We start from the raw sequence: 25348 nt of genomic DNA, 5'->3' as shown, positions 1-25348 counted from the left end.
ATACAGTTACAGCTAACTGAGCATTACATAGCTTCAATTACATTACAAGCACAGATGAATACTTTTGGGGGGTCCTTTCAAAGCACCTAGTACAATACTTCACTGCCCAGTGAACTCCTGTTGAAATAAACAACTCAACAGGGAAATTCAAAAGAACAAATTTAAACCTTAACTATATCCATGTAAAAATGTGTCCATCCCCCTTTATACCCCTCCACATACACACGGCTTTTTAAACCAAAATACTACTTACTGCCAAGTTTTTTAACTTTTAAGGTCTTTTAAAATCTTATTCCAAATATAGTTATTCATTTTCTAGTAAAAAAATTTCATATTTCAACTTTAAAGATGTGTCCAATTACAGGCACCCACCAAAGAAACTGCATGCTGAAAGAGAACGAGAAGATAAATATGTGCATGTAAAATATTAAATTTATACTTTCCTATAAGTGAGAAAGCCCCATTGATTTTCTGAAGTCCAAACCATCATGTTAATTAATGGTTGAATGATGTAATCTAGCTTCTCTTTCGATGAGTCTCTCTTCTTTCTTTGAGCCTCTTTTTTTTTTTTTTTTCCACATTATATATGTTAAACCTACTTTAGCAAGTCTGGGAAAAACTTGGGTTATTGATCTTCCAAGGCCCATTACTTGGGAGTTGGCCTTTTAGACCCACTGCAGAATATGTAATGTCTACCTGGGAGCTGTGGAAAGCCCCATCCACCACTTGGAATGAAAATCCAGGTGTTAATCAAGAGTAAAGAGGACAAAGCTATGAAAGAGAAATAAGAATAAATATCCCTTGGACATCCTACCACATCTTGACCATGCCAGGTGATAATGACCCTGCATCCTTGCTCCTATTTAGGGCAGGGCCCCTGCTTGCTTCTTTTGATGAAAAGGAAGGATAAGAGGGGAAACGTTTTCTGTCTCTTCTTACTCAAGGCTCTCATAGCAATGGCTCCCATTCCAATTGGAGCACACCACTTACAAAACAAATCACTGTTACTTGCACATCTATTTCTATGGCTCGATTGTGAGCTCCTCAAAACAGAAGGTACATCAACATCCCATTATTTCAGTTGGGTTCCCCGGGAAGCAAACCCTGACACAGACATCAACATGCAGGAAGATGACTGATAAGGGCTCTTTGGAACATCCCCTGAAGAAGCAAGAGGGAGAAAGCAGAACTGGGCAAAGAAAACAGCTGGATTGCAATGAAGTCTCAGCAGGGCTACAGCCAACCCTGAGGGAAGCTCTGAAGCTGAGATGGCCCATCAGGGTGAAACCTTCAGACCAGTCACTACGTACGGGCTGCCACGGGAAGGGGAAGTGGCCTTGGGTGAGGCAGCCCTTTCTAGCTGAGTCAGCTCCTGGAGGGGCTGGACAGTTGACAGCTGTCAGCCAAGAGCACTCATAACAGCTGGCAGTTAAGCCCTCAAGTCCTGACGGGGGATCAGAGCATCCATTGTAATTTTATTGTTTCATATCCCTAATTGCCTACGACTGGGCACAGAATATTAAGTTTCCAATGAGTATTTGTTCAAATAAATTATTCTGCGTCAAAGTGATTGTGACCAGAGATAAACCCCAATCTCAGCTACCTATACTTTGTGTCTACAATTTCTCAGGTATTACAGTGAAATGGTTATAAATGACTTGGGCTAATACCTTTTCAGCAATTTTAAGAGGCAGTGGATGCTTCAGGCATGTCAGTCATCAGGAACAGACACAGATCTTAGGTTGCTGGCATTCCCTACCAATTCAGTCTTACAGAATAAAGTATGTTCATAAGAAAGGAGACTTGGACGGCCTGTAGAGAGCTCTCTGAGGGCTGAGGGGTCACAGTGAAGCAGACTTTGACCCTCTCTACCCTGCCACCCCGGCTGGAGGGCTCTTTGTACAAATGGACAGCCTGGCTAGAATGTCCTGTGCTTAATTCCCCATGGAAACCCCAGAATGTTTTTGACTCTGGGCCAGCCTCTGTGATAAAATGGGGACACCATTAGGAGACTTACAGTATAATAAAACTTCCTCTAGACAAAAGAGGAACATGTTGAGAGCTCTTGTGATTTTTGTGGGCATATTAAAATAAAGAGCCTTAAGCATCCATGTGGAATAAAGGCAGTAACAGTGTACACATGCTGTACTCTTAATATATGGTTTTTTTTTTCCCTAATGGGATATAGAAAGAATTGCAAAATTGTGGTGTGGGCCTGAGTAATGATGCTGCTTCTATGAACTGAATGACCCCAGAGAATAGACTAGGGCCCAAAACCCACAGGGAACACATTAAATATTAAATTATTAAGTATGTGCCTCCCACGGAGAAACCCAGTTCCTCTGTATCAGGACTATTTAGCTTTCACTGGGAGCTATGAGAGGGTATTTTGGATTAAACAGTCCATTTTCTAGAGAAAATCTAGGTACAAAAGTGACCTGGGGGGCCCCATAAAATCTTTATCTTTGGGGTGGGTCTTTGTAAGAAGCTAAGACTCACACTAGAGAAAAAGGATGGTGACCTGGGAAAACTGACCTCCACTGACCAAAGAACATTTGGGCAGAAAGCATGCTGAGCACTGCTTTGCAGACTTGGGCCACACATACATGACCTGGTACCTGCCTGTCTCTCCACCTATGGGCAAAATGGGCCAGTTGCCCTCCATACACTCATACTCAACTCTCCAAAGAGTAGGGTTATTTCAAGGAAGTAGGTTGCCAGCCAGGGATGACATTTCTTAGCACCCTTTCACTTCCAAGAGAGACCAAGGGAATAGCGGACAGCAAAGGGAAAGTGGGTGGAAGTGATACACGCATGTTACTCTAAGCCAGGCCTGTGAAAATCGCCCACATGATCCTCCCTGTTCATTGCCCCTTTATTGTAACAATGATACTGTAATAAGCAAGAAATAAAATTTGATTGCGTTAAGCCACTGAGACTTTGTGATTGCTTCTTGTGGCAGTTAAGTGACCCTAACACAGCAAGAGCATCATTCAACGAAGAAGGAACAGTCCGTGCCCAGTGCTTCTGAGGGCAGGTAACATAACATTTCCATCAGATCTGGAAATATGGAAAATGTCCAGAAAGACAATTAGAGCAGAATGGAAGGCAGATAAACCAAATCAGGGTGGATGGAGGAAAGAATAGGAGGTGAAATGGAAAGCAAACACTTGGGGCCAATTCTTTTATTTAGTGAGGTTTTTCATGAAGGGGAACAGAAAGCAATGTTGTAGAAGGTGGGAAGAGGCATCAGGTTAAGAGTAGAGAGATGGAACTTGAGATAGAGAGTGAAAGAGAGAGAGAGAGAGACCAAAATAAAGGAATAGAGATGGGGAAAGAGAGATAGAAAGACAGTGATGGAGACAGAGACATTTAGAGGAAAAAGAGATGGAGAAAGAAAGAAAACGATAAAAAGACAAAAGTAGAAATATACACACAGACGGGGAATCCTAAATGTGTTAACATGCTGGCAAAAATGAGCTGCAAAATCCACTCCCCAGGAGAGTCAGGCAACTGATAAGGTCACCTCCAGCTGGGAGAACAAAGCTCAGTCAGATACATTGGAAGATACTAACTTGCCACCCACGATACTACTACTCGGACCCAAACGAGCAACATCTCAGGTGCTTGCTATCCTTGCCTCTATGAACAGGGAACATATCCTGAAACAGAGCTCCCTCTCTCCCACCAACTTCATCAAGTATAAACTTAACTATTAAAATGACTATTTTTAGATGTTCAGACACTTCTGAATGAAAACTTGTTGGAACAGAAAGGTCACCAGATTTTGAATCAGAAAGACTGGGTTTTCTCCCAGCACTGCTGGTTCAGAACAATTTGTCATCTTGGGGAAATCACTCATGCTTGACATCGCCAAGCAAAAATGGGAAAATGTTATTTCCCAATTTACAGGGCACTGTGAATTTCAGATAAAAATTAAAAGCAGAGATGGGGAAAGAAATCAGAAACACTAGAATTTTCTAAGATTTATTGATCATTCAGAAAATAAATACTGTGTACTCCTAGCCATGAGTGCACTAGGGAGATGACAGCTAGGAGCAACGTGGGCCTCATGGAATTTTCAGCCTAAAAGGAGAGGTAGACAAAAAAAAAGACAATTAGGAGTGGTCAATTCAATGCAGTAAACTAAGAGGATGCTAGAAGGAAGAGGAGCTACCTAGGAAAGATAGTCAGTGAAAATCTCTTTGAAAAGATGACATTGGAGCTGAGAATTCAGTGTTGAGAAGGAATCTAGGCATGTGGAGAGTGAGGATGGTGATCATTTCTGATGTCATCAAATAACTAGTGAGCCTTCAAGTTTCTCTGCTTGTCTCACAGCTTTCTTTTCCACAGTTTGTTGTAACAAATCAGCATCTAAAAGAGTCCACCAGAATCATGGGTCTCTTAATTCTCCTAGAATCCACACATTCCTCTTCTTCTCCTCTTTTCCCCTTGGTGATAAATGACTTGCCTTGAAGAGTTTCCAATAGCAGGGGTTTTGCTGTTTGCATCCTTATGGTGATGTTAAATTTTTGTGTCTCTGTCCTCTGTATATTTTATAAGCTGGTCATTAGATCTGGCTTGAATGATTCAGGATCAACATTTTGAGAGTACTCACAGGTGGTTTTTGCCTATTTCCATTGGGAGGAATCACTTCATGGCAAATAGATGGGGAAGCTATGGTAACAGTGACAGACTTTATTTTCTTGGACTCCAAAATCACTATGGATGGTAGCTACAGCCATGAAACTAAAACACGCTTGCTCCTTGGAGGAAAAGCTATGACCAATCTAGATAGCATATTAAAAAGCAGAGACATTACTTTGCTGACAAAGGTCAGTCTAGTCAAAGCTATAGTTTTTCCAGTAGTCAGGTATAGATCTGAGAGCTGGACCACAAAGAAGGCTGAGCATCGAAGAATTGATGCTTTTGAACTGTGGTGCTGTGGAAGACTGAGAGTCTCTTGGACTGCAAGGAGATCCAATGAACCAATCCTAAAAGGAATCAATCCTGAATATTCATTGGAAGGACTGATGCTGAAGTGCCAATACTTTGGCCACCTGATACAAAGAGCTGACTCAATGGAAAAGACCCTGATGCTGGGAAAGATTGAAGGTGGAAGGAGAAGGCAATGATAGAGGATGAGATGGTTAAATGGCATCGTCACTCAACGGACATGAGTTTGAGCAAACTCTGGGAGATGGTAAGGGACAGGGAAGCCTGGTGTGCTGCAGTTCACTGGGTCACAAAGAGTCGGAAACAACTAAGCAACTGAACAACAATTGGGAGGTGTATACTGCTTAGCTGAATCTTATCATGTGATATTCAATCACTGATGATCACGGCCTGCCTCTGCTACTTCATGAAGTTTGCAAACCAGTGATGCTCTGATCCAGTGATCCTCAAAGTGTGGTCCCAGGACCAGCAGTAGCAGCATCACCTGGAAATTTCTTAGAAAGCAACTCTCCAGCCCTATACCAGACCTCTGAACTGGAAATTTCAGGATGTGGTCCAGCATCAGTGTTTTAATGAGCCCTCCAGGGAACTCTGATGCACGCTGGTATTTGAGAACCACTTCTTTTTCATTGATTAGCTGGACGGCGTCTATAAAGAGAAACTTCCCTCACCAACTCTTTGGTTATTCAGACATGGTTCATACAACCAAACAAGCTACATGCTTGATTCTTTCCCTTTACATACCAGTTTTCAGAATAATTAGTTGGTTCCCCAGTCATCATTGCTTTCTTTCTTTTATTTACTTTGTTTTGATGGTCCCAGCATAAAGTTGACTTTGGAGGGGAGCTACTGAGTTTGCTTTGTATCTGTGGAGTTGTGTTGTCTCCTGCAAAAGCAAGGATGCTAGGGTAATAGAGAACTTGAGCATAAGCCCCTGCAAAGGCAGCATCCAAGTGTGTTAGCAGCCTGGACACCCCAGGAAGTCAAGCCACTTCTCAGTACTTCCGCTGTGTCTTCCCAGCAGGCGTGTGTTACACAATACATGTCAGGCCTTATTAATCCAATTTCCCCATCTCTTTCCAAAGGAAAGGAGGACCCTGGTAAAGATCAATACCCTTACAGAGATGATAAAGACAGATGAGCCTAGGAGGCCCGGCTGGTGTTTGTAATTACCGCCTCTGTAGGCATTCAGTTACTGCTAATGAAAGGGTGACAGGGCTCTCCCCCTGCTGACAGAAGAGCTGTATGCAGGCTGCTTGGCCCAGCATGCAGCTGACAGCCAGTTTCCTCTCCTCTCCTGACTGCAGCTCACTCCACCAGCGCAGTTTCCCCAGTATATGGAACTTCTTAATGCCTTGACACTTACCCTAATGGAATTTTCATGGAGGAAGTCCATTTTGCTCATCATATTGCTACCATGTCAACCCATTCCCAGGCTTGCACACGTACTGTCAGCATGATTCACTGATGTCCTGGACTCAGGGGGGTTGCAGGGGAGCAGGCCCAGGAGAACTTGTCCGTGACTCTTCACTGAAAGCTTTTACTTCCAACCAGGCAGCAAGAAGGCAGATCAGAGAGCTGCTTCTGCTTTTCAATATTCCATATAAGGATATATGAATGTGTGTGCATGTGCATGTGTTTGTGGAGTGGAAAAAAAATTTTTTTTCACTGAAATAGGGGCTTCCCAGGTAGTGCTAGTGGTAAGGAACCCACCTGCCAATGCCAGAGACACAAAGCATGAGGGTTTGATCCCTGGGTGGGGAAGATCCCCTGGATGAAGGTAGGGCAACCCACTCCAGTATTCTTGCCTGGAGAATCCCATGGATGGAGGAACATGGTGGGCCACAGTCCACTGTGTTGCAAAGTCAGATATGACTGAGTGACTTAGCACACAGTTGTCATTAAGGGACAGTTAATTCTATTTCCTTTGCTGAGGGGCTAAGCAGAGAAGAGGACACGCCTTGAAGACATCCACTTCCCTTTCTGTCTGGGAATCATACCTCTTAGGACCACCTTGTACTAGACAGTGGTAGAGCCCTGGCCAGACCCTTTGCTGGTCCGTGCAACCAGGTCTGACTGTTGGCTGATAGTAATTCACAGCTGCTCCATTCACTAAGGACAGAGTGCCTCCCTCCCCCATGACCAGGCCTCAGCCAGTGACCAGAGGGCACAAAAGGTGGGCTTCTGGATATCACAGAGTGAGGTCACACACTCAAGGCAGTATTAACCCGAAACCACCCTTTAATTTAGCAATTCTCCTCTTCCCCATCCTTCTCCTCCTGAGCACAACTTCTGCCCTCTCTTCCAAATCAACTGAATACAAATCCCCATTTCAGGCTCTGCTTCTGGGCAGCCCTGTCAGTAAGGTGCCCTTTCCCAGGGTCTGCTCTCAGCAGTGGGAAGGGACATCCCACTCGCAGCTCCGGAGCCCAGGCAAGGCCTGTACTGCTCTTAAATACAGTGGTGATTGTTCAGGAATGCGCATGGTGGCAATGTCAAGCCAAGGACAACCCTACCTGGTGGAACTACTGTGAAAAAAACTCAGGAGCTGGTAGAAGCCATTCTTCAGGCCTAGGACTAGGCCAAGAGCAGGGGAGTGTGACACTTGCTTCAGGCGCAAAGTCTAAGGAGGGTTACCGAAAAAACTCTGTAACTGGAGAACGCAAATTGGTACAACCACTATGGAAAACAATAAGGAGCTTACACAGAAAATTCAAAACACAAATTCTCAGTATGTATCCAAAGGAAATGAAAACAGGATATAATGAGAGACCTGTACTCCCAAGTTCACAACAGCTCTGTTCATAATCATCAATATGTGGAAACAACCTGTGTCTTTTAGTGAATATATAATTCTACACATATGAATATGCAGTATATACACACATATACTATGGAATATACAGTATTCAGCCAGGATAAAGAAAGAAATCTTGCCATTTGTGATAATAAAGATGGATCTAGAGGGCATTATGCCAAGTTAAATAAACTAGACAGAGAAACTAGACTGCAGCCACGAAATTAAAAGATGCTTGCTCCTGGGAAGAAAAGATACGACAAACCTAGACAGTGTATTAAAAAGCAGAGATATTACTTTGCCAATAAAGGTCCATATAGTCAAAGCTACGCTTTTTCCAGCAGTCATGTACGAATATGACAGCTGAACCATCCAGAAGGCTGAGCGCTAAAGAACTGATGCTTTTGAATTGTGGTGTTGGAGAAGACTCTTGAGAGTCCCTTGGATAGGAAGGAGATCCAACCAGTCAATCCTAAAGGAAATCAGTCCTGAATATTTAATGGAAGGATTGATGCTTAATCTGAAGCTTCAACACTTTGGGCACCTAATGCAAAGAGCCAACTCACTGGGAAAGACCCTGATGCTGGGAAAGATTGAAGGCAGGAGAATGAGGGTTGACAGAGGATGAGATGGTTGGATGGTATCACCGAGTCAACAGACAAGAGTTTGAAAAACTCTGGGAGAAAGTGAAGGACAGGGAAGCCCAGCATGCTGCAGTCCATGACGTCACAGAGTCGGACATGACTTAGAGGCCGAACAACAGTAAGACAGAGAAAGACAAATACTTTCTGAGATAAATTAGACATGGAACCAGAGGGAAAAAATTCATGGAAACAAAGGATAGAAAAGTAGTTGAATGGTTGCCAGGAATTGGGAGAAATAGGGAGACGATGGTAAAATAACAAACTTTTCAATATAAACTAAATAAGATCTAAGGATCTAATGTAAAACATGGTGACTGTAATTGTTAACACTGTGTTAGGTACTGAAATGTGCTAAGAGAGTAGAACTTAAATGTTCTCTGCCTTTAAAATAAAAGATAAATATGTGAAATGATCAGTGTGTTAATTAACTGGATCAGGGGAATACAAAAGCCTTTAAAAATCCTTTTATAAATTCAGTAATAATTTTTTAAAAATAAAAAATAATGTCAAAATGATAAAAACATATATCAAATTTTAAAATAAAGGCAGGATTAGTGTTTATTGATTATTCCCTTTGCCTCAGACTCAAGTTAGGCTCCATACCACACTGTAACTCTGCCAGAACTTAGAAGATTATACCAAAGATCTAGCCAAAGCAAAGGAAAACACTATTCTGTTTAAAAATCAAAAAATAATCTCAAAGGGCATAAGAACAAAATCCTGTGATCAGAGTATCTGGGCTCAAAATCCTAAAGTTAGCCACTTAGCAGCTGCAGACTTTGAAAGTTGTTTATACTTCTTGAGATAAATCTGAGATAAGTTACAGGTGAGTTACAGTGTAGTATGGAGTCTAACTGGAGAAATCAATCTCCTCTGTTCAGAGAACTACTACTTGAATTTACTTATTGGTCTGCTTGTGAGATTTAAATAATAAAGTATATTAAACTGCTTAGCGCAGCCTTTAGCACATAGTAAGGACTAAATCTCAGAGAAGGCAATGGCACCCCACTCCAGTACTCTTGCCTGGAAAATCTCATGGACAGAGGAGCCTGGTGGGCTGCCGTCCATGGGGTCACTAAGAGTCAGACACGACTGAGCGACTTCCCTTTCACTTTTCACTTTCATGCATTGGAGAAGGAAATGGCAACTCACTCCAGTGTTCTTGCCTGGAGAATAGCAGGGACGGGGGAGCCTGGTGGGCTGCCGTCTATGGGGTCGCACAGAGTCGGACACGACTGAAGCGACTTAGCAGCAAGCAGCAAGGACTAAATCTACATATGCAACCATTATGTTTAATAGTATTTTTTCTTTATAACAATTTCTTTCCCTTTTTTGTAGAGGTTAATTTGAGACTGTAGAGAATAAACTCAAGAGACCTGAGGGTGACAGGTTGGGAAGAACCACTTGAGAGTTTAAAAGGTCATCTTTTGGTCCACAAAGATTGAATGTGCCGATCAAGATAAGTAATCATTCGTTAAATAAAATTGTGTCTCAGTTCAGTTGCTCAGTCGTGTCCGACTCTTTGTGACCCCATGAATCGCAGCACCAGACCTTCCTGTCCATCACCAACTCCCGGAGTTCACTCAGACTCACGTCCATCGAGTCAGTGATGCCATCCAGCCATCTCATCCTCTGTCGTCCCCTTCTCCTCCTGCCCCCAATCCCTCCCAGCATCAGAGTCTTTTCCAATGAGTCAACTCTTCACATGAGGTGGCCAGAGTACTGGAGTTTCAGCTTTAGCATCATTCCTTCCAAAGAACACCCAGGGCTGATCTCCTTCAGAATGGACTGGTTGGATCTCCTTGCAGTCCAAGGGACTCTCAAGAGTCTTCTCCAACACCACAGTTCAAAAGCATCCATTCTTTGGTGCTCAGCCTTCTTCACAGTCCAACTCTTACATCCATACATGACCACAGGAAAAACAATAGCCTTGACTAGATGAACCTTTGTTGGAAAAGTAATGTCTCTGCTTTTGAATATGCTATCTAGGGTGGTCATAACTTTCCTTCCAAGGAGTAAGCATCTTTTAATTTCATGGCTGCAGTCACCATCTGCAGTGATTTGGGAGCCCAAAAAAATAAAGTCTGGCACTGTTTCCACTGTTTCCCCATCTATTTCCCATGAAGTGATGGGACTGGATGCCATGATCTTCATTTTCTGAATGTTGAGCTTTAAGCCAACTTTTTCACTCTCCTCTTTCACTTTCATCAAGAGGCTTTTTAGTTCCTCTTCACTTTCTGCCATAAGGGTGGTGTCATCTGCATATCTGAGGTTATTGACATTTCTCCCAGCAATCTTGATTCCAGCTTGTGTTTCTTCCAGCCCAGCGTTTCTCATGATGTACTCTGCATATAAGTTAAATAAGCAGGGTGACAATATACAGCCTTGATGTACTCCTTTTCCTATTTGGAACCAGTCTGTTGTTCCATGTCCAGTTCTAACTGTTGCTTCCTGACCTGCATACAGATTTCTCAAGAGGCAGGTCAGGTGGTCTGGTATTCCCATCTCTTTCAGACTTTTCCACAGTTTATTGTGATACACAGTCAAAGGCTTTGGCATAGTCAATAAAGCAGAAACAGATGTTTTTCTGGAGCTCTCTTGCTTTTTCCATGATCCACAGATGTTGGCAATCTGATCTCTGGTTCCTCTGCCTTTTCTAAAACCAGCTTGAACATCTGGAAGTTCACGATTCACATATTGCTGAAGCCTGGCTTGAAGAATTTTGAGCATTACTTTACTATCATGTGATTGAGGATAGCAAAGTGTCTAGGAAGGTTCCCTATCTTGCTGTCAAGAAACTCAAATTTCTGTGCAAGTCTGCCCATCATATTACTTTTGATGGACAATGTATTTACCATGAAGAGAACGAGACAAAGGGAAGCAAAGTTTGATAGTTTTGCCAACTAACATGTCCCAGTGTCTCAGTAACTTACAAAAATACACATTTTTGCTCATGTTACAAGAAGGCTTCAACTGTGGCTGTGCTAGGCTTAGCTCTACTTGTCATAATAGACTCCAGCCTGAAAGGAAAGTCAAGTTCTGGAACACATTGATCTCACTAAGGAACAAGAAAAAGAGATACAAAGCCCAATCACTTAAAGCCTCTGTTCAGATCCGTTCCTTGGGCTAAAGAAGATCAGAAGGCCAAACTTACTTTCAATGGGTTAATGTCAATATACTAGGGCTGTATGGAAGTGAGTAAAAAATGGAGCACAAACAAATAATTGTGAAGAATACAATTTACCACTCCTACGATAAGAAATGGTGGTATGCTGTTAACATTAAGGAAATGGAAGAAAATAAAAACAGTAAGAGCATTACTAAGTAACCAGAGGCATTCTCTTACAGATTCTATAGTGTGCTAAACACAAACTATCCTGACTATGTGGCTCCTTGTATAATGCTTGAAAGAAGTCAGAAAGCAGGATGTTGAAGTATAAGTGTGTTTGTTAATTTTTCCAGTTAAAATTCTGTTTGCAACAGACATATTCTTAAAACACATTCTTTTGTATTACTTTTAAAGTTTAAAAAGAGGAATTACATGTCACCACTTGAGCACAATGATCTTCCCCTAGTGATTAGCTATAAAATACTGTAGATCACAAGTCAATCAGTTCAGTCACTCAGTTAGGTCCAACTCTTTGTGACCCCATGAACGGCAGCATGCCAGGCTTCCCTGTCCATCACCAATTCCCAGGGCCTACTCAAATTCATGTCGATTGTGTCAGTGATGCCATTGAACCAGCCTATCCTCTGTTGACCCCTTCTCCCCCTGCCTTCAATCTTTCCCAGCATCAGGGTCTTTTCCAATGAGTCAGTTTTTCACATCAGGTGGCCCAAGTATTGGAGTTTCAGCTTCAGCATCAGTCATTCCAGTGAATATTCAGGACTGATTTCCTTTAGGATTGACTGGTTGGATCTCCTTGCAGTCCAAGGGACTCTCAAGAGTCTTCTCCAACACCACAGTTTAAAAGCATCAATTTTTCAGCGCTCAGCTTTCTTTATAGTCCAACTCTCACATCCATACATGACCACTGAAAAAAACCATACCTTTCACTAGACAGACCTTTCTTGGTAAAGTAATGTCTCTGCTGTTTAATATGCTGTCTAGTTGGTCACAACTTTTCTTCCAAGGAGCAAGCATCTTTTAACTTCATGGCTGCAGTCACCATCTGCAGTGATTTTGGAGCCCCCCAAAATAAAGTCTGCCACTGTTTCCCCATCTATTTGCCATGAAGTGATGGGACCGGATGCCATAATCTTAGTTTTCTGAATGTTGAGTTTTAAACTGACGTTTTCACTCTCCTCTTTCACTTTCATCAAGAGGCTCTTTAGTTCTTCTTTGCTTTCTGCCATAAGGGTGGTGTCATCTGCATAGCTGAGGTTACTGATAATTCTCCTGGTAATCTTGATTCCAGCTTGTGCTTCATCCAGCCCAGCGTTTCTCATGATGTACTCTGCATAGAAGTTAAATAAGCAGGGTGACAATATACAGCCTTGACGTACTCCTTTCCCTATTTGGAATCAGTCTGCTATTCCATGTGCAGTTCTAACTGTTGCTTCTTGACCTGCATACAGATTTCTCAGGAGGCAGGTCAGGTGGTCTGGTATTCCATCTTTTGAATAATTTTCCAGAGTTTGTTGTGGTCCACACAGTCAAAGGCTTTGACATAGTCAATAAAGCAGAAGCAGATGTTTTTCTGGAACTCTCTTTTTTTTCCGATGATCCAGCAAATGTTGGCAATTTGATCTCTGGTTCCTCTGCCTTTTCTAAATCCAACTTGAACATCTGGAAATTCACAGTTCATGTACTGTTGCATCCTGGCTTGGGGAATTTTGAGCATTACTTTGCTAGCGTGTGAGATGAATGCAATTGTGTGATAGTTTGAACATTCTTTGGCATTCCTTTCTTTGGGATTGGAATGAATAGTGACCTTTTCCAGTCCTGTGGCCACTGCTGAGTATTTTAAATTTGCTGGTATAGTGAGTGCAGCACTTTCATAGTATCATCTTTTAGGATTTGAAATAGCTCACCTGCACTAGCTTTGTTTGTAGTGATGCTTCCTAAGGCCCACTCGACTTTACATTCCAGTATGTTTGGCTCTAGATGAGTGATCACACCATCGTGGTTATCTGGGTCATGAAGATCTTTTTTGTATAGTTCTTTTGTTTATTCTTGCCACCTCTTCTTAATATCTTCTGCTTCTGTTAGGTCTATACAGTATAATTTCTGTCCTTTATTGTGCTCATGTTTGCATGAAATGTTCCCTTGGTATCTCTAATTTTCTTGCAGAGATCTCTAGTCTTTCCCATTCTATTGTTTTCCTCTATTTCTTTGCATTGATCACTGAGGAAGGATTTCTTATCTCTCCTTGCTATTCTTTGGAACTCTGCATTCAAATGGGTATATCTTTCCTTTTCTCCTTTGCCTTTAGCTTTAGATCACAAACTATAACCTAAATCTCCAGGAAATGTATCTAGTTATATATTTACTGTCCTATGTCTGATATTCATCTGTCAAATAACAAGATTCACAATCAGGTATAGTTATTCTTTAACTTCATGCATTATTATATATGAAAAAAGCAATAATTTTTAAAGGCTGGATTTTCATTTGAGATGTCTTTTATCTTTTGGAACAAAAGAAATCAATTGGAAAAATTACTGTTTTGTGAGGGACAATGTATGAAAGAGTCAGATTTTTCTATTTTTATCCTGAAGACAAAGTTAACAACCTTTTGCTCATTTAGAGATTTAATGCCTAAGAGCAATTAATTTCAGTCTACTACAAAATTCAATAGTGCAAATTTAAAATGTATTATTCTTGCTTTGATAACTGCAGATCTGCATTTCATTGTTCAATAAGTTCTATCACTAGGCAGAGTGTAACATGGCCTCTGGTCAGAAAATAAAAGAATGTAAGTAGCAGTTGTGCAAACTAAATGTTCAATTTCAAAATAACAAATATACCTTGAGCCAGGGACAAATTTTTTTGAAGAACACCTGATAAAAACTTGGTAGTTGCCTGAGCAACACCTAGAGCCAGACATCCTGGAATGCAAAGTCCAGTGGGCCTTATCACTACGAACAAAGCTAGTGGAGGTGATGGAATTCTAGTTAAGCTATTTCAAATCCTGAAAGATGATGCTGTGAAAGTGCTGCACTCAATATGCCAGCAAATTTGGAAAACTCAGCAGTGGCCACAGGACTGGAAAAGGTCACTATTCATTCCAATCCCAAAGAAAGGAATGCCAAAGAATGTTCAAACTATCACACAATTGCATTCATCTCACACGCTAGCAAAGTAATGCTCAAAATTCCCCAAGCCAGGCTGCAACAGTACATGAACTGTGAACTTCCAGATGTTCAAGCTGGATTTAGAAAAGGCAGAGAAACCAGAGATCAAATTGCCAACATCCGTTGAATCATCAAAAAAGGAAGGGAGTTCCAGAAAAACATCTACTTCTGCTTTAATGACTATGTCAAAGCCTTTGACTGCTTGGACCACAACAAACTCTGGAAAATTCTTCAAGAAATGGGAATACCAGACCACCTGACCTGCCTCCTGAGAAATCTGTATGCAGGTCAAGAAGCAACAGTTAGAACTGGACATGGAACAACAGACTGGTTCCAAATAGGAAAAGGAGTACATCAAGGATGTATATTGTCACTCTGCTTATTTAACTTATATGCAGAGTACCTCATGAAAAACGCTGGGCTGGATGAAGCACAAGCTGGAATCAAGATTACCAGGAGAATTATCAATAACCTCAGATATGCAGATGACACCACCCTTACGGCAGAAAGTGAAGAAGAACTAAAGAGCCTCTTGATGAAAGTGGAAGAGGAGAGTGAAAACATCGGTTTAAAACTCAACATTCAGAAAACTAAGATTATGGCATCCGGTCCCATCACTTCATGGCAAATAGATGGGGAAACAGTGGCAGACTTTATTTTGGGGGGCTCCAAAATCACTGCAGATGGTGACTGCAGCCATGAAGTTAAAAGATGCTTGCTCCTTGGAAGAAAAGTTATGACCAACCTAGACAGCATATTAAAAAGCAGAGACATTACTTTTCCAACAAAGGCCCGTCTAGTCAAGGCTATGGTTTTTCCAGTAGTCATGTATGGATGTGAGAGTTGGACTATAAAGAAAGCTGAGCACCAAAGAATTAATGCTTTCAAACTGCGGTGTTGGAGAAGACTTTTGAGAGTCCCTCAGACTACAAGGAGATCCAACCAGTCAATCCTAAAGGAAATAGGTCCTGAATATTTATTGGAAGAACTGATGCTGAAGTTGAAACTCCAATTCTTTGGCCACCTGATGCAAAGAACTGACTCACTGGAAAAGACCCCAATGCTGGGAAAGATTGAACTCAGGAGGAGAAGGGGACGACAGAGGATGAGATTGCTGGATGACATCACCAACTCAATGGACATGCGTTTGAGTATATTCCGGGAGTTGGCGATGGACAGGGAGGCCTGGTGTGCATCAGTCAATGGGGTCACAAAGAGTAGGACACGACTGAGTGACTGAACTGAACTGACTGAAGTGAGCAAGAAGGGACTTGGGGATACTTTAAGATTTCTTCCGCCTCAAATTACACACTTCCTTTATTTTTTTTTTTTATGAAGCAGTTTAATTTTTATTTTCTATTATTACAAAGTGATCAAAGACTTGAAGAGAATATACAAAGCTGTTAAACAGTATTTTATAAAAGTCCACAAAGTACAGTAAGAGAAATGTTTCAAATCATTTTTTTTTTCTATTTTGGACTTGTCAGAAAGTGTATCTTCAGGTTCTAGATCTAATTCAGCGTTTCATCTCCCTAAGAGAATCTTAGTAGAAGAATAGAAAGAGAAGAGCAAGAAATTTAGTGGCACATGGTAAACCCTTAAATTTTTTAAAAGATATAATCTTGAAACATATGAAGCTAGAGAAACAGTAAAATAAGCAATTTTAAATATAATCTTCCTTCTTTGCAGTGACTGAATTATAAATGGAATCAAACAGTATGTACTCATTTGTGTCCTGCTCAGTATAGTTTTGAGATTCATCAGTGTTAATATGAGTATCAATTTCTTGTTTTTCTGATTCTTATTGTGCTTTTAAAAACAAAAAAAAAATCACAATTTGTTTATCTTTTCTCCTATTGGCAACATTTTGTTTCCAGGTATTATTATTATGAATAAAGTTGCCATAAATATTGCTATAATGATTTTTCGTGTACATACATTTTCATTTCTCTTGAGTAGATGCTTGAAAGGGGAATTCCTGGACACAGAGTAGGTATATTCTTTACAGTAAACTCCCAAACAGTTTACCAAAGTGGTTGTACCATCTTACCCCCCACTAGCAACGTACACAAGTTGTAGGAACTCCATCTCACTGCTAACACTTGATATTTGTCATTGTCTGAATATATAGCCATTCTAGTGGGTGAGAAATTGTATCTCATGGTTTTAATTTGCATTTCTGTGATGAATAATGAGGTGTTCATACAAATGTACATGGTATTTACATGAACACTGATAAAAACTGTTTTGTGTTTGTACTTGTGATTCATATATTTTCTTTTTTGAACTCTTTGTTTTGAAGGAACACATGTTTTGGGGAACACATGTTTTAAAATTATTAAATTAAAAATTAAAAAAAAATAAATAAAGTGAAAAAAAAAATACAGAAAAGACTTGATTTCAAAACAAAGAGTACACACTTCCTTTAAACCGAGCATATGCGTACCTTCTCTGTGTTTCGGAATCTAATGCAAGATCTGTGACAAAGACAGAAATACCATGAAACCGGACTAGCTTTTGTAACCTCAACTCTGAAAACCCAGATGAGGATACTGAAGATTCTCTTTGACTCTATCCCACTCTAATTTTCATTCTCAAGCAGCCTAAAGTAAAAGATGTTAGTGCATTAAATTTACTAATTTGAAAGAGAGGCTGAGACCAGACCACAAAGCCTTTTGTGGACTGCAGCAGAGACAGGAAGTATCATTTCTAGCCCTTCCTTTAGAGAGTTCTGTAACACCCTGATGAAACCCCTTAGGCTCGTCCTATGATTATTTAATGTCTCATTACCTGAGCCCTCGATACTAAATCGTCACAGGGTCTAGCTTTCTGACTGACCATCTGCCTTTAACACTACCTTTTCACTGATTATTAACATATTTTTATAAGACATTGGACATAGTTGTAAAAGCTAGTTTGAAATCCTTTTCTGCTATTTTCACTATCTTGGAGTCAGTCTCCATTGACTGTACATGATTTTGCTTTTCCTCTTATTTTGTTAAAACATGCATAACAAAAAATGTACCAGTGATTCAAAGGGTCCCATTCAGTGGCATTAGCACATTCACAATGTTCAGCAACCATCACCACTATCTAGTTCCAGAATGTTTCATCATCCTAAATGGAAATACTCCACCAATTAAGCTGCCTATCCCCATTATCCTTTCCCCAGAGCCCATGCTGCTGCTGCTGCTGCTGCTGCTCCTAAGTCACTTCAGTTGTGTCCGACTCTGCGCAACCCCATAGCCAGCAGCCCACCAGGCTCCCCCGTCCCTGGGATTCTCCAGGCAAGAACACTGGAGTGGGTTGCCATTTCCTTCTCCAATGCATGAAAGTGAAAAGTGAAAGTGAAGTCGCTCAGTCGTGTCCGACTCTTAGCGACCCCATGGACTGCAGCCTTCCAGGCTCCTCCATCCATGGGATTTTCCAAGCAAGAGTACTGGAGTGGAGTGCCATTGCCTTCTCTGTCCCCAGAGCCCATAACAACCACTAATCCAGTTTCTAGCTCTATGGATTTACCTATTCTGAATGCTTCATATTAGTGGATCCTACAATATCTAGCCTTTGCAGTCTGGCTTTTTCATGTAGCATAACGTGTTCAAGGTTCATTGATGTTGTACCATGTGTCAGTACTTCATTTCTGTATGGAGCTGAATGATGTTCAGTTCCATGGACTCTTTGCATAGAATACATTTTCTATCTTTTCAATTTATTTTTTGAATAAGTCATAGTTTTTTCTTTGCATGCTTCATAATTTTTCACTTAAAGTGGACACTTTGGATATTATGATACGTAAAGATAAAGAAATAGAACAAGAACATTAAAAAACAAAAAGTTAAAACAAAATGTTACATTCCAGATCTTTGCAATTTGGCTTTATGTCCAGGCACTCTTTAAACATTTAGGCCATTTACAACTCTAGTAGGTCCTTCTTGTGATCCGAAAGACAAGCCAGGGGTAAAAACTTACAGTCTTCTCCCAGATCTTTTCTGAGCATGTGTCCCGCCCTGAGCAGGTGGGTGTTTTTCTGTGTTCTCTATATACAGGATAGCTTTTCAAAGCCCCTGTTTTGTTCACAAAAGGTTACTCCCTGGCTTTTCTTTCCAAAATTTCAGTATGTTTATTGTTTTCCCCAACTGTTATTTTTTCCAGCTTTCTCCTTGTTTTTGTCTTTTTTTTTTTTTTTTTTGAGGACAATGTAGACTCTCTCCCTAGAGAGAGTTAGATGAAATAAAGGGAAGCCCCTCATGGCAATCCTATAGGAAACCCCAGTAAGGTCAAAACAGAAAAGCACAATTTCTTGGGGACTAGACCCACTCTGCTCCCTCCAGAATTAGATACTCAAACTGGAATTAAAAGCTTTTCTCTTCAAGATTACTACTGAGCCAGGGGCAGAGGGAGGGCAAGGATAAATTAAAATGCAATAAAAAAAGAGCTCCTGCTCTACTCCAGTGGCTTTTCTCCTGGCTAAGCATTCACTTTGTATAAACCTTTGTCTTTCAGAATTCTGATAAGCTTGATTCAAGTAGGTTTTGCCAAATTCTTTGATGTTGCTGGAGAGGAATAACCTCCAGATGGTACTACCCCACCACTTTGGCTGATGTCACTCCTAATTGTCTTTTTAAATTAATATTTTCAATATTTTAAAGCAGTTCAGGTCTATAGATAAATTTACAGACAGTTCCTGTGCTCCCTCATGTCCCCCTACACGCATGGTTTCCCCTATTATTAACATCTTGTATGGTACATTTTTATAATAATCCAATGTTGACATATTAATATCAACTTAAGTCCACAGATGACATCAAGGTCACTCTTTTGTCCATTCCATGGATTTTAACAAATATTGAAAAACATGTGTCCACCATTATAGTAGCAAAGAGAGAGGTTTAACTGTCCTAAAAATCCCCTGTGCTCCACCTATTTATCCATTCCTCCCTCCCCACAAACTCCTGGAAAGTATTAATCTTTTTACTGTTTCTGTCATTTTGTTTTTTCCAACATGTCGTTCTTTTTACATAGGGTTTCTTGCATTTAGTAATTTACATTTAAGTCTCATCCGTGTTATTTTGTGGTTTTATCACTCATATTTTTTATCACTAAATAATAAATCATGGTACAGATACACCACAGCTCATTTATACATTCACCTACTGAAGGACATCGCCATTTGTACCAAGCATGACAGTGATGACGTGGCTACTATATACTTTCATGTTTAGGTTTTCATTGGACGGAAGTTCTCAACCCATCTAGGTAAATAACAAGGGGAATGATTGCTGGATCTCACAGTAAAATGTGTCTACTTCTGTAAGAATTTGCCGATATCTCTTCCAAAGTGACTGTACCATTTTGAATTTTACCAGAAATCAGAGTTCCTCTTGCTTCGTATCCTCACCAGCATTTGATGTTATCAGTGCTTTGGTTTTAGCCATTCTAATAGGTGTGTAGCTGTATCGTGCTCCTGCTCAAGTTACGATTCCTTAATCGCATATGTTGAGCATCTGCTTATTTGGCCACATGTTTATCTCTGGTGCAGGGTCTGTTCAGATATTTTACCCATTATTTAATTAACATGTTTTTTTATTCAGTGTTGAGTTTTAAGAGTTCTTTATAGATTTAGGACAACAGTCCTTTATTAGACACGTATTTTGCAAATATTTTCTCCCAATCTGTGGCTTTTCATTCTCTTAACAGTGTCTTCTGCAGATAGGAAGCTTTTAATTTTAATGAAGTCCAACCTGTTTGTTTTCTTTTCTTTTCTTTTCTTTTCAAGGCTCAAGCTTTAAGTGTTACATCTAAAAAGTCATCGTGAAACCCAAGGTCATCTAGATTTTCTTCTATGCTATCTTCTAGAAGTTTTATAGTTTTGCATTTTACATTTATGGCTATAATCTGATTTTATCTTAACTCCACTGAGTTTTCTTTGTTCTTTTGCCAAAAATCAGTAGACTGCATTTGTGTGAATCTAGTCATGGACTCTCAGTTCTGATCCATCAATCTATTTGTTTTAAATTGTCTTCTCTTTTTAAAATGGGTCATACTTTCCAGTATTTTAATATCCTGAGTAACTTTGGCTTTATTCTGGATATTTGAAATCAGCCAGAGAGTCTAATATTGTGTTATATTATGGAAAGCATATATTGCATTATGTTTCTCTGAAGAGTGTCAGATTTTTTTTTTAGTTCAGATTGCAAACACTGTCTCTTAGACAGGGTTCAAATTTCTGTGTAATTATTTCATCCTTAGTTTGGTTGTTTGACGTCTATACCCACTATCAGTGCCTCCCCTTTTCCACACCTCTCTTTCCAGGATTATCTCCTCGTGTTCCAGTGCCTGCCACTGCTTCTATCGTCTGGTTCTTCCAGCCAGAAACATGGTTTTCTACCCTTCCTTATGCAGACTGGAGCCTGACCTCAGGTTAGCAGCCATGAAAACAGGAAACGCACTCAATGTTGTTCTTTAAGTGTTAACTCCCATCTAGAATCTACTGGATTTTACTCTTTTTCCAACGGCTTCTGGTAGTTATAGTTTATATTTTGTCTAGATATGATGGTTGTTAATTGTGTGAGGATTATTTAACCAATAGCTTACTTAGTCCCACCTGGATCTAGTATTTCTACCAACACCACCATTGTCATGGCTACTAGGAATTGAGTGTTTACCTCAAAGACATCAAAATTCCATGATCATCTAACTTGTAGTGTCATGCCTTCAGAAGGCTGAGCCTGGACTAGCTCACGGGGACAGATGCTGCGCCTGTCATGAGCATCAGAGTGAGAGCCGGGTAACACGGCACACATGTCCCATGACTGCTGTCGCTTGACTACTATGGCTTAGGGATGAGCACTAAGTGTCATTCTAATTTAATCTTCATATTTCTCTTATGAGACATTTACTATCCACATTATACCTACGAGGAAATCCAGGCCTAGGAGTGATAATTAAGGACTGACTCATATAAAAGAGCACTATGCATGTCTTCTCCCATGAGCTGCACATCAACCACAGTGTCACTTCACTTCCTCAGCACCAAAATACTTGTATTCTTCTCTCAAAAGTTAGAACAATGCCCCTTCTTGGAATTTTTAATCAGGATATAGACAGAGAGGTCTATTTCTTTCTAAACATTTAAAAATTCTTTCTACTTAGCTTTTTTAAATAGCTTTTATAGTGCCAAAAACATATTTAATTTAGAAAATTCAAAAGATAGGCTTCAGCAAAAGATGACAATACAAAGCACCCAAACAGTAGAGGTAAGAAAAAGAAAAGAAAATGGGTAGATAAAGTTGTATATTAAGAATGTAAGGAGTCATCACGTATAGTTTGGGATCAAACACAGTGAGCTGCTGGGCAATCCACAGGAGAAAACGATGAGAAAAGAGGCAGGGCCTCAGCTCTCTTCAGAATTTCTGCACAGCGCATGGGGCAACAGTTAAATCCAGAAAGGTGTCAGGCTCAGAACTCTGCCTTCTATCTGCTAATAGCCATGAGCAACAGAATTCATCCACAACTCCTATATAACTCAAAGTGTACATATTATAACAGTTCTCTTACCCTCATCGCAGGAAGAAATATTCAGGAAGGAGAGAGACTCCACCATTAAAGCTGTGGGTTGACCTACAAAATCTTTGCCACAAAACCCATACACATGCACTTTTGTAGGAATTTATGCTTCAAATTCCAAATCACACTGGGGCTCCCAGGCTAAGCAAAGACAAAATCCTTCAGGAGCAGACATCAGTCCAGAATCAGACAACATTTTCCACCATGGGGCATCCATGTTTCAAGTCCCAGTGCATTTTCAGACTATTAAAGACCTGTCCCAAGTCTAACCGTGGTCAGACATAACCCACTATAATACAGATTCACAGTCAAGGGCAGCTCCCCTGGCTGTGATGCTAAAGCAAACTAGGCGGACATGCTTCTATTTCCAACTAATACTTATCTGCCTCTGAAATAATGTTCTAAATGTTGTGCAATGGTTAATTTTATATGTCAACTTGAAGGGGCTAGGGGATTCCCAGATAACTGGTGAAAAACATTATTTCTGGATAAGTCTTAGAGACTGTTTCTAAAATAGGTTAGTATCTTAATTGGTAGACTGAGTAAAGATTGCCTTGGCAAATCCCAGTGGGCATCATCCAATCTGTTGAGGTTCTGAACATAACAGAAAGGTGGAGAGAGGGAAATTCTCTGCTTGAGCTCCTGCTTTCAGATACTAGTGCTCTTGGTTCTCAGGCCTTCAGACTTGGACTAATTATGCCACCACCTTTCCTGGTTCTCCTGCTTTCAGACAGCAAATTGTAGGACTTAGTACCTATAATTACCTGGGCCAAGTCCTATAATAAATCCCCTCTTACACAGCTGTAAGAAAACCCTAATACATATCATTTGTGTCCATAGCATTTCCTAACAGTACACCACTGATATGTATTCTTCTGATGCTCTGAGCCCAGCTTTACGCTCTTAGCCAATGGAAGTCTAGCAAGCAAGAATGCCCTACATACTCTCAGCCAATGAGCATTACGTCAGGCTGTCTTGAATAAGCAAGTTTGAAATACATGGCGTATCTTATGTCATAGACACATATTCTACTTACTTTCTCCCCAGAGCACAGGTTTTCCTCATAATGGTGGACAAAAAGTTGTATAATAGTAGCCCTTAACTTACCCTAAGGAAATCAGTATCACCTGTTTATGATACTAAGTATGAAAATGTGGGATAATTCAAAGGGTCTTTGAGGAAATGGTGGAGGAAACAGAGGCTAAAGATCTGGTGAGCTGTTAGGCAGCAGTGGCAGCCATGGGGCACTGTGAAAGTCAACATGAACCTAACTTCAGCCTGCAGAATTGGCCAACCACTGTATACAGAGTAGATGAATGAAACCAGCACTCAAGGCATGTCAGAACTTGAGATTTGAAAGAAATGAAAGAGTTACTCCTATTACAATATTAGGAAGCATCCCTGGAGGACTGTGTCACAAAATGTCAAATACAATGAGTTACTGTATGTACTGTACTTGTGTCTAAATAACACATACAGTATTCTTGCTCAAGAGCATAATTTTATGTTGTCAAACCCCAAAGGAAGAACTGCATTTGAAGCCAATTCTAATTAATCCTACCTGCTGCAACTAACCAACTTAAAATGTCCATGCCTTAACCAAGTGAGAATTTCTCTCTTGATCAAGTCTAATGTCGACATTCCTAGACAAGTGGCTCTCTTGCTTGGCTTTCTTCCAAGCAAGGATGAGGAGCAGATCCAGTTTTTTTTTCCACTTACCCACTATTCTCTTCTAAGCTTTGGCGCTCCTTGCCTCCATCCATGCAGATGAGTAGAGTAAGACATGCAGAAGGCGGCATGGGATTCATATGACTAGTCCTGAAAGAGGTAACCATCACTAGTACCAACATCCCACTGTCTAGAATTAGAGATGCAAACCCAGGGAGATCCAAAGGGACTAAGAAATACCCAATTCCTTTCTGCTCAATAATAAAATTAAACAGTGGGGCAAATTCATGGTGTTATCTCTGTTGTGAAGCTCTAGTTAATCCCTCCTTCCTAATTTTCTTATGTTTATTGAGTGTCCAGAAGAAAGCAACGGTAACCCACTCCAATACTCTTGCCTGGAAAACCCCATGGACAGATGAACCTGGTAGGCTGCAGTCCATGGGGTCGCGAAGAGTCGGACATGACTGAGCAACTTCACTTTCACTTTTCACTTTCATGCATTGGAGAAGGAAATGGCAACCCACTCCATTGTTCTTGCCTGGAGAATCCCAGGGACGGGGGAGCCTGGTGGGCTGCCGTCTGTGGGGTCGCACAGAGTCAGACACGACTGAAGCGACTTAGCAGCAGCTGCAGCAGCATTGAGTGTCCACCTGATTGTGCAGGAGGTGTAGGTTCAATCTCTGGGTCAGAAAGATCCCCTGGAGATGGAAATGGCAACCCACTGCAGTATTCTTGCCTGGAGAATCCCATGGACAGAGGAGCCTGGCGGGCTACAGTAAATGAGGTTGCAAAGAACGGGACACACATGAGCAACTAAACAACAGTTATACTTCTCCTTAGTGCTCACTTGGAGAAGGCAATGGCACCCCACTCCAGTACTCTTGCCTGGAAAATCCCATGGATGGAGGAGCCTGGTAGGCTGCAGTCCATGAAGTCGATAAGAGTCAGACACGACTGAGCGACTTCACTTTCACTTTTCACATTCATGCATTGGGGAAGGAAATGGCAACCCACTCCAGTGTTCTTGCCTGGAGAATCCCAGGGACAGGGGAGCCTGGTGGGCTGCCGTCTATGGGGTTGCACAGAGTCGGACACGACTGAAGCGACTTAGCAGCAGCAGCAGTACTGCTCACTACCTTTTACCACACTAGGTACTTCTATTGGTTGTGTTTACTATTCATTTCCCTGGATGACAATGTAAGCTCCACAAAGACAGAATTTTTTTTCTGCTCACTCTCTGGCACTTAGTATACACCCGATAAACATTTGTCGAGTAAATTAATGGTGCATGTGCTTCCGGATTTTTCTGTACATAAAAACAGGACTTACAGTACACATTATTCTACAACTTCCTTTTTCAACACAGTACAAGTATATCCCTGCGTAGCGATGTACCTTATTCATTTTAACAGTTACATAA

At 40.8% G+C, this 25348-nt stretch overlaps 1 protein-coding gene across 27 annotated transcripts in view; it reads right to left on the bottom strand.

The window, feature by feature from the left end:
- The window catches only part of LOC147348186 (uncharacterized), a 732824-nt gene that overhangs the window by 494710 nt on the left and 212766 nt on the right, over positions 1-25348 (bottom strand). For 23 of the 27 annotated variants that reach the window (XR_015151115.1, XR_015151118.1, XR_015151113.1 and 20 more), the window contains exon 4: positions 23980-24078. The exons of 1 other annotated variant lie outside the window; for it this stretch is intronic. Coding sequence is in view for 1 of the 26 variants with exons in the window: in XM_086366616.1 (XP_086222742.1) it covers positions 4071-4086; positions 23980-24078 (115 nt within the window). In the remaining 25 variants the exon portion in view is untranslated. Of the gene's footprint in view, positions 1-3971; positions 4087-23979; positions 24079-25348 lie in introns of those variants that run through there. 3 more of the 27 variants (XR_015151156.1, XR_015151152.1, XM_086366616.1) reach the window with 1 other exon arrangement.

This window comes from Bos grunniens, chromosome 22 (assembly GCF_055505025.1).
Source record: "Bos grunniens cultivar Pamir isolate PY7600 chromosome 22, Bosgru_T2T1.0, whole genome shotgun sequence".
Classification (NCBI taxonomy): Eukaryota; Metazoa; Chordata; class Mammalia; order Artiodactyla; family Bovidae; genus Bos; species Bos grunniens.
The sequence above is the reverse complement of the archived record's forward strand: the minus strand, read 5'-3'. Positions and strand labels throughout refer to the sequence as shown.